General features: G+C 46.7%; 1 protein-coding gene across 1 annotated transcript; it reads right to left on the bottom strand.

The window, feature by feature from the left end:
* Nucleotides 1-1,052: 1,052 nt before the first annotated feature.
* On the bottom strand, nt 1,053-4,629 carry prss23 (serine protease 23). The gene is made up of 2 exons (XM_086084907.1): nt 4,231-4,629; nt 1,053-2,212 (listed from the first exon to the last, which is right to left on the bottom strand). Exon 2 carries the CDS (start codon nt 2,203-2,205, stop codon nt 1,069-1,071), a length of 1,137 nt encoding a protein of 378 aa, XP_085941033.1. The 5' UTR covers nt 2,206-2,212; nt 4,231-4,629; the 3' UTR covers nt 1,053-1,068.
* Between the last annotated feature and the right edge of the window lie 5,554 nt (nt 4,630-10,183).

The following is a 10,183-nucleotide window of genomic DNA, read 5'->3' on the forward strand; positions in this document are numbered from 1 at the left end:
TTTGCTGTTTCCTGTCAACTATGCAAATGAGAAAGAGACTTGCACAAGAAGAGTGTGTTAAATTCTCACCTTGTAAAGCTGTCAATGGGGGGGGGGGGGTTTGTCCTGGTGTGTTTTTTTTTTCCTCCTCAAAAATGGTCAGGGCTGATCTTGTAAATGTTAAACCATGTTCAATATTTACGATTGCTAACTCTTTTGTGTGTGTGTGCGTGCGTGCGTGCGTGCCGAGTCACGGATTCCATGATTGCGACGTGAAACGGAACAATAGCAAATTAATGGTGGCGTACAGGAAATGTGTTCAAATGTGATCCTAATCCGACTTTGCATTCAAAGTCAGCACAGACTCGATTATGGGATTTCTCTAAAAGATTACCCCGAGCGATTATTTGGTGGTGTGGGGAGTATTTTTTTTCAAGGCCGACGATCAACGATTGTAAACAATATTTATGCAAATTGTTTTCTGTATAATCAATGCAAAGTGGAACAATAACCAATTAAAGGGGGGGGAGGAGATAATCAGACACGATTGAACCAAAAATCTTTTCCTTGCAATCATCGTCAGCGAAAACCAAATGACGGCATATCGAAGAGATTAGATTAGGCAGTCTGGTGGCGGGGGCTGTTTTTTCCCTCCCTGATTTGCTCGGGAAACCGTGAGGGCGGGGCCTGCTATGGTAGATTTAAAATCTGTCCAATATTTACCAGAGGAAAAGTCGGCACAGAGTTTGTCCGAGTGAGAGACTGCGATTGCGATACGAAACGGAGAGAGGTCGCCAATCAAGCGGATTGCACGCATACACAAAATCGGGCCCGGTTGTCAAATGTCTCTCCAGGATTGTCCTGAGCGATTGTCTCGTGTTTTGTCCCCCCTCCCTGATGTAAAAAGCCGACAATGACTTCATATGAGCAACGAGGACGCGCTTGCTGATTTCTTCTGGTCACGCGTGGAGTCTCTCAAATGTCGGCGAAGCCGCAACGACCGGGTGCGCGTGAACCCCCCCCCCCGCGACCGACGGCTGTTGTTTGACAAGCGAGCCCCCCCCCCCCCTTTTTCCGGGCCGGAAGGCGTCAGTCCTGCGAACAGTCCGGACCATTTCCGTGCAGCCAGTAGCAAATCTGCGCAAACTTGAGCGGCGTGATGCGCACGGCCACGTTGTAGTCGCGGTTCTCGCCGTCCACCTCCAGCCACTGGTGGCCCGAAAAGATCCCGATGACTTTCCTCTCCCAGCGTTCCAACGAGTCGTCCCACACGCGGCCGTACACGCCCGAGCCGCTCGCCCCCGGCCGGGCGTCGCAGTGCTGGTAGATCAGATCGCTGGACGACTCCTCCACCGGGCAAAAGCGGTAGACCAGCTGGCCGGGTCGGTCGCTGTCGAAGCCCGAGAAGTGGATGCGGCGGCCCGCCAGGCCGTCCGGCGCCGGCGCCACCGCCAGCCGCATGAAGGGCCGGCGGTGGGGCCAGCGCAGCTCCAGAAGGGCGTAGTCGAAGTCCATGCTGAGCTCCTGAGGGCCCTGGATCCAGCCCTTGGGGACCCGGGTGCGCCTCACCCGCACCCAGCGCACCACGGGCTTCTTCCCGGACGAGGCTCGGGCCGCGCTGGCGCTGGCGTTGGCGGACGGCGGGATGAGGAAGCCCACGCGGAGCTTGCGCGCCCCCTTGACGTAATCCTTGCCGTCGTGGATGCAGTGGGCGGCGGTCAGCACGTGCCAGCGCGACACCAGGACGCCGGTGCAGCCGGTGGAGACGCGCACGGCCGCCGAGAACGGGTAGTCCAGCAGGAAGTTGTCGCCCTGGATGTTGAAGCGGCCGTCGGCGCCGTAGATCTGCCGCTTCGCCCGCCGGCGACCCGTCCCGCGGCCGGGGGCCGAGTCCGCCGGGCCGCCGTCCTCCTCCGCCACGTCCACGGCGGTCAGCGTGCGAGAGCCGTCCCAGTAGAGGGTCTCGAAGGCCAGGTCGGCGGCGGCGGCCCGCCGGCCTCGTCCCCCCGCGCGGTGGAAGCAGCTGGAGTTGCAGCGCGTGGTCAGGTCCAGGTGAGGCCGGGCGCTGAAGCGGGACCGCATCAGTGGGGTGGGGCGATGGGGGACCAGGGTGGGGACCGGGCGGTGCTCGGGGGGGCGGTCGGGAGGCGCCGGGCAGGACGAGGGGAGCAGGAAAGGCAGCAAGAGAAGAAGAACGGCGAGGGGGGGGCTGCCACGATCACTCATGGTGTCGCTGGAACAACAACAACACGCGCGCTAGCACATTAGCGTCGGTTAGCGTTAACTACCTACCTACCCACAGCATATGCCTACGTAACCAAGTTAGGGTTAGCTCGGGGTTAGAAAATCAAACCCTTCCTGTTGAGTGTTTGGTTACCTAACTACCTCTTTAGGGTAAGAGGTTATGGTTAGAAAACGGAATCCTTCCTCTCAAAGGTTCGAGCTAGGTTACTTACCGAGGTTTAGGATTAGGGTTAAATTACGACCTAACTACCACCTACCGGTTAGGATTCAAAAATGAAACCTATCCTCTCAAAGGTTTAGTTACCGACCTAATGATTGTTGGGGTTAAAAATGGGTTTGGGGTTATTCTTTTGATTCAACTTTTAAATGTACACGTATACCTCAAAAAGTTAGTCTAAAAAAAAAAAAGAAAGAAAAAAAGTTGGTTCGTGGGTTCTTCATTCGACCAATCTTCTGGTTTTTACACAGTCGACAAATAATCCAAAACATTGTCTCGATCCCCCTCAAAATGGGTTGTTTTGTGGGTTATTCGTTTGGGCCAACTTTTGGAGTTTAAATGATTAACCCGAGCATTTGAGTCGGCCCCTTTTTAACCCAATATGGGTTATTTTTGACCCAACCGTTTTTAAGAGTGCAGGGTGAGCGACTTACAAAACCACCTCATTGCAAAACCGAACCCTTCCTTTTGAGCGTTTGGGTTTAGGTTACCTACCGAGTTAGGGTTACTTTATAGGGTTCGAAACCCCCAAGCCCTCCGGCCCACCCACCTATTGTACCGATTTACCCAACGCACCAACTAATAATCCACACGCCAGCTAACCAACTCAACCCACAAAACTTTGCCCACCAAATTCCCAAAGTGGAAAAACTCCTGGAGGGAACAATGAGGCACTTGTTGTTCGTGTGCTCGAGATGATCGCCGCCAAACGGGATTTCAGGGCAAATATGCAAAGGAGCACTTTTATGGGCGCGTGTTTGCATTCCAAAGAAACAAAAGAGGAAGTCAAGTAACCGCAAAAAAAAAAAAAAAAACACACACAAAAAGAATGCCCGATGCGTTCACTGCTTCTTGTCGTCCAAAAAAACAGGAACACTTTGGTTACTTCTTGCCGCCAGCCGGTTCAAAATCGGACCCGTGGCATCGTGATGGATTAACAGGAGGACACGAGGCCCGAGGCGGAAGAAGAGCCGAGGCGGGGCAAAGTGAAAGCGGACAGGTTGAGACAAGGTGGCAAAAAAAACGAAAAAAAAAAAAGAAAACATGACTTACAACCAAATGCAGAGGGCGTGGCCAACGGACACGCGCACAACCATCTGTGACTTGTCAGGTTTACACTTGTAAAAATTAAAAAAAAAAAATTAAAAAGGCCTGCCGTGACCTCCTAAAAGTGTGCAAGTTAAGCTGTGAATGCATAACGAGGGAGGGGGGGGGGGGGCACACAACTCCCCCCCCCAAAGTGATCCAGTCCAAATCAACCCTCAGCAAACATAGGACACAAAATTCCTTCTTTTATGTTGAAAAAGAAGACAAAAAAAAGAGAAGAAAACAAGTGAAGTTTTGCTTGAAGGGCTTCCTTCTTCTTCTTCCGCTCACTGTTCGATGTAAAAAAACTAAAACAATAAAACAATGGGAATAAAAAAGATCCAATCTTTTTGCACATCTGCTGCCAGTAAAATACATTCCACTCGCGCACGTGGAATTAATGTACACTCAACATACTGTAAATCATTTTATACAGGATTCTTATTTTTTTTAACTTTTAAAACGCCTAACTTTCAATCAATAAAGGGGCAACTATTTGAAAAAAAAAAATCTTCTCAAAACTTATTTTACTTTTATTTTTACTTTGCTGGTTGTTTCTATCTATCTTTCGATTTGTATTTATCAATGTTTAGTGAACGCACCATTTGATGAAAGCGCGACTTCCATTTATTTATGTTTATATTTTACGTTCGCCCTAAAAAAAAGAAAGTATATTTAAAAACAACGGTGTCATTTAATATTACCTGTTTTATGAATGCGTGCCGCCCGTGTTGTCATCCATGTCGGACCTTTTGCTTTCATGCATGTGGCGAGTTGGCGGCCTGGTGTCAGTCCGGGTGCTCGTGGAAGCTCCCGGGCAGGAAGGCAACCCGGCAGGGTCAAGTGCGGCTCCGTCCGTCCGTCCGTCCGTCAGTCCGTACTTGCTGCTGCGCCACGAAGAGCTTTGCCGATGAAATGACGCTCCGGAGTCCGTGCACGCGCTTACGCGCAGCGTGCGCCCGAGCGTGAAATCAGGAAGCTTCGGTAGCGCCTCATGTCCAGGCCGCGCGGGGTCTTAGCGCCCTCGTGTTACTTTAATGAAGCCTCTGTTTCAAACTCGGGGGAAAGAAAAAAAAATGTCTTGGCAAAAATGTAAAGTAGTGATCATTGTTTTGAGAATAGGAGCCATCTCTGGGGTTTTCTACAGCAAAATGCTGGCATCTCCAATTGTTGTGAAATGATGAAAATTATTATTATTATTATTTAAATGATGGTTTCAGGAAAAAGCTTTTTTTTTTAATTTAGGGTCTTTTATGTTAACACTGAAGCAACACTTGATATTTCATTGCAAAACTGGAAAACTCCTAGAAAATGATCGATTTAAAAATCTGAAAATGGTGCCAATTTTTTCCACACAAATGTGTATTTACGCTAAGAATGACGATCGGGCGAATGTACTGGAAGTCTTGAATCGAAACTTAAATGTACATCAATCAAGTCTTAATTTTTCACTCATCAGAGAAACAAAACAAACTCCGATTAAAATATTTGGGAAAAGCAGACGTGACAAGGGAAATTAAAATGAACAAGAAAAGTAAATTATGAATGCAACATATTTTTAAAACAAAATAATTCATACTCTTTTCAAATGCTATTACCTAAAAAAAAATTGTTTTTGAACGATGAAGAATGATGTGGGCAGAACTTTTTTTCTGCTGCATGCGTCATTATTTGTCTTTATTTTGCTGCCAATTGACATTTTGACGATGGCGGCGTCTGTGGATACACCGAAGCCCATTAGACCCCCCCCCCCACCCCCCTGGTGGGCAAAGACGATGATCACCTTGGATGACCTTCGATGACCTTGGCCTCCAGCGTCCCTCGGAACGCGTGGGAACTCGAGCGGTTGGGAACGCGCCACTGGGACGCTGACTGGCCAAACAAGCGCGCCCGGTCACGGAGACGCAGCGCGCAGGAATGTCCACACATCTCCAAAAAAACAAGAACACGAGTCAGGATGGGCACAATACCGACCTTGTTGGAGCGCACGCACGTGCGCGCGCACATGCGCACGCACTGATTCTTATTCTCTCTCTCTCTCACACGTTTTTCTTCCTCTGATGTTCTCTCATTTGAACACAAACAGTGCTTGTCAACACGCAGTCAGATAGAACACAGGCATATATTCTTTATCCTCTGTAAAGAAGGACAATTATGACAGTGAAGTAACTTGTGCCTATTTTTGTATTATACTGCCCCCAGGTGGTCAAGAAGCAGCACAATGTCAATTGAATTGAAGCAAAAAAGGATTTCATTATACTTCATGGTGTCTTTTACTTTATGGGACAAAATTAGTGCGTAAAAAAAGAAGAAGTGGGAAGCCAGGAACGGATAAATGTCATTTCCATTCATCGTAATGGGGAATGATGATTTGAGATACAATTGTTTTGAGTTACGAGCGAGGACACGCAGCCAATGAAGTTGTACGTCAAGACACGACCGCACTTCCGCTCATCTTTTCTGCCGTCATCGATCGCGTGAATAATCAGAAGCGCGTCCCTCGTCGGACGGCGTGCGGGCGGACGCGGAAGACGCCGCACGAGCCGCCGTCCGCGGCGGGCTGCCGATCGTCTGTCAGGAGCGGATTTAAGGCAGAAGGGGGGGGGGGGGAAAACAAAGCGGCCGCCTGCTGGTATTCATCCTGCTGACGTTTGTGAAGTTGGCTCTCCAAACGCGGATTTGGTGGAGTCCGCCGTGATGGGAGAGACGCTTGAGCATTTAAGCCGTTTGCTTGACAACCGGCTTAAGGAACGCATACTACGACGAAGTACACACAAATGGGCAACCTGAGGCCACCATTTTTCATCAGCGCTACTGGAGGGGGGAAAGGGGGGGGGACCACACACACACACACACACAGTTAGTTGCTTTTAAAATGTTAATACAATTATTTTAATATAAAAATTTTTTTTTAATCTTGCACAAAATAAAAAAGTACAACTAATGAAAACTAAACTAAAATATGACATTTTGGCTAAAAGTCAAACCAATGAAACTAAGTAACAAACTCGGCCTGAAAATAAAAGTAGCTAAAAAACAACAACAACCTCGAAACAAAAATAAAAAGCAACGAAATGAAAATTGCAAAACTGGCTGGCAGTAAAGAAAGAAAACAAACTTGACATGCAATGTTTGTTTGCATAATTATCAAGTGTGGTTAAAGCTGCCATACAATAATAAAGTGTAATTGCACATCCACTACAGTAGGTGGCAGTGGCGCTGTCATTGATTTTTTTTTTTTTCCAGATGAACTGATACACTTCAAATCTTTTCTGCGACAGACTTAAAAGTTATTGTTAGTTACGAGTTTATTTATATTTATTTCATGTAAATAAGCAGAGAGACGCAAAACAGTTTTATAGACGGGCCGGGTTGCGGGTGCAAAACTGAAAACAATTGCAAAGTGAGTTCATGACAAGCAGCTGAGCGAGTCATCGGCAAGCAGGTGAAGAAAACGGCAACAAAAAAAAAAACATCTCCGAGGTCAGGGGTCGACATTCACACGGGATTTTCCTGCGAGTTCTCGCTCACACTTTCCAGCATGAATCATCGGAGGAAGAAAACGAGGCGACGGCGCGACGCGCTCACCTGACGAGAGCGCCGGCTGTGGAGCGCGCTCGGAAACTCAACGTCAGCTTGTTTGACTTTGGAGAAGGGGGAGGGTCCCTTCCCCTCGCCACTTCGTCGAGTGTGCAGGATTTCACGGCGCTTCAGGAAAACGTCGCGACGCGTCAAGACGACACGTTCGGAAATCACGAACGTCTCGTCTCGTCTCGCCGACTTGACAAACGTGCGGAACGCGAACGCGTCGCCGCTGTCGTGCGGTCCGAGTCGTCGGCAGCTTATTCCATTGGTGTGCAGCCTAGCAGCTAAAGGCTGCTTCGCCATGTTTACTTGGAACTCTGAAACCCGAGTCTGCAGATCTCAAGAGCCGTTCTGGGTTTATATTCCATCCGCATTTCTCGTTGCGGCGCTCGGGAGTCCCCGGCTCCGACTTTGACGCTCATCTGCGGCGTTAAAATGACTGGAAAGGATTTGAACCTCAAAGCGCAGGACTTGCGGCCGTCTCGAGACTTGTCCGTCTGGACTCGGGGCTCGAGACTTGCAAAAAAACAACGACTTCCTCCCGCCGCGGTCTCGGCCTCGGCGTGAAACACGAAGAAGTGCCCGCCGGCCGCCTCGGCTTCCCGCTCCTCCTGCAGGGCCTTGCGGCCGTCTCGCCGCCGCGGCGGCCGATGATGTCATCGCGCGCGCACTTGGACCAGCAAAATGGAAAAGCAAGAAAAAAACGTGATGAAAACAGAAGCCAGGAATGCAAAGTGAGCGAGCGCGCGGAAAGTGTGTTGGGAGAGAAACGCGCCGACGGAGCGTGCGCGTGTCATCGCGGCTGAATTTGGAGCAGCGCCAAAACCACGTCTGCTCTCGGCAAAGCCACGAAAAGCGAGACAGCGAAACGGCGATGTTTGCAAAGTCACTGCGCTTACATGTGGAGCAAGAGAGCATTTTCAATTCTCATCCGTCCAAATATGGTCCATTTCCTTTTTTTATTTTTTTTATTTTTCATGTACAATGAAAACCTTTAAAAGCAATTTTTGTCAACTAATGATGACATCATCTGTGCTGAGGAAGTAGGTAACGACCAATCATGGTTCACCTGTTTTCTGGGGTTGGTCAGCAAACCGAGCCATGATTGGTCGCTACCGACTTCTTCAGCACAGGTGACGTCATCTTTCGTCGACAGCAAGTGAAAAAAATCGCTTTTAAAAGTTTTCATTGAACACGAAAAGTAATCAAGTTATCACATTGATTCCGTTACAAAATAAGAACGTTCGACTGCTGAAAACGGTTCAATGAGTCAAGTTTCCCTTTTAACGGACGTCAAGTATTGCAAAACAATTTGAAAAACACATCTGCGACCAATCTCATCCTCACTCTGAGCGAGCCGTGCCGCTTTATGTCACCTCAAATGAAAATTGTTCAATTAGACACGTTTGAGTCCGACTTTTTTGTTGAAAACAATTTCGGCGCAGAAGGAAAAGGACGGCCATGAAGGTAAAGTCGTTACATCAGAATCTTTAAAAAAAATAAAATAAAAAAAAATAATAAAAATAATAATAATAATAATAATAATAAATAAAATAAAAAAAAATCTTTTTTTGGTATTTCAACTCAAGTGCAGATTTTTTGTTTGTTTTTCAGGCGTGTGAAACGCGGCCTTTCCGCATTTCTGGTCGCCATGGAGACACAAAAAGCCGAGAGGACGCAAATGGTCCGGAAAGCGGAGCGCAAATATTTGCAGGCTGGCGTCCTCGCCACTGCAAACATGTCCCGCAAATCCAGGAGACGCGTCCAAAGTCATTCTTCGCATTTCTTCTCAGTCTCTCGTTGTCAAGAAATCGGAGACACGCCCGCAAAACTTCACTTTGAAGAAATGAAACAAAAGTCCTCCAAAAAAAAAAAAAAAAAAGAGGCTCGCCTCAAGCGGTTTCTCAATCCCAGTTGAAGTTTCATTTAAAATTGGATTTGCAAACCTTCAGAGAATTTAAGAATGAATATTTAAAAAGCTTAATTAGGCAGCGAGATCAACAACACTTCCTGATCCCCAGCACGAACCAATCAGAAGCAAGCATACTTTATGTAGATGCAAGTGAATGACAGAGAGCAGCAGATTCCACACATCAACGTAGCCACGACCCAAAAAAATATATAAATAATAATTCTGGAAACAATAAATGTACACGTAAATATTTATTTTAACAAATTAATTTAAATGCTTGATCGTCGGCCATCTTTGTCGCTGGCCGTACGCGACGCTTCAAAGAGCGAATGCTTAACGTCAAAATGATTCATCGCTGCAGAAGCGATTCAAATCGAAAAGTGTTGCCACAAACATCCGAGCACGCTGCGTTTATTTCTCGCTAGTTTCTGAGTTTTTTTTCATGCAAATCGCAAATTTTCAAGTATTTTTTTCTCTTTTTTTACCCGGCCGTTTATTTCTCGCTCGTTTCGGAGTTTTTTTCATGCAAATTGCAAATTTTCAAGTTTTTTTTTCTTCTCTTTTTTTACCCGCCCGTTTATTTCTCGCTCGTTCCGGAGTTTTTTTTCATGCAAATCGCAAATTTTCAAGTTTTTTTTTCTTCTCTTTTTTTACCCGCCCGTTTATTTCTCGCTCGTTTCGGAGTTTTTTTCATGCAAATCGCAAATTTTCAAGTTTTTTTTTCTTCTCTTTTTTTACCCGCCCGTTTATTTCTCGCTCGTTTCGGAGTTTCTTTTCATGCAAATCACAAATTTTCAAGTTTTTTTCTTCTTCTTTTTTTACCCGCCCGTTTATTTCTCGCTAGTTTCTGAGCTTTTTTTCATGCAAATCGCAAATTTTCAAGGTTTTTTTTCTTCTCTTTTTTTACCCGCCCGTTTATTTCTCGCTCGTTTCGGAGTTTTTTTTCATGCAAATCGCAAATTTTCAAGTTTTTTTTTCTTCTCTTTTTTTACCGGCCCGTTTATTTCTCGCTCGTTTCGGAGTTTTTTTCCATGCAAATCGCAAATTTTCAAGTTTTTTTTTCTTCTCTTTTTTTACTCGCCCGTTTATTTCTCGCTCGTTTCTGAGCTTTTTTTCATGCAAATCGCAAATTTTCAAGTTTTTTTTCTTCTCTTTTTTTA

This window comes from Leptonotus elevatus, chromosome 9, assembly GCF_054856555.1.
Source record: "Leptonotus elevatus isolate MCC_2025b chromosome 9, RoL_Lele_1.0, whole genome shotgun sequence".
Classification (NCBI taxonomy): domain Eukaryota; kingdom Metazoa; phylum Chordata; class Actinopteri; order Syngnathiformes; family Syngnathidae; genus Leptonotus; species Leptonotus elevatus.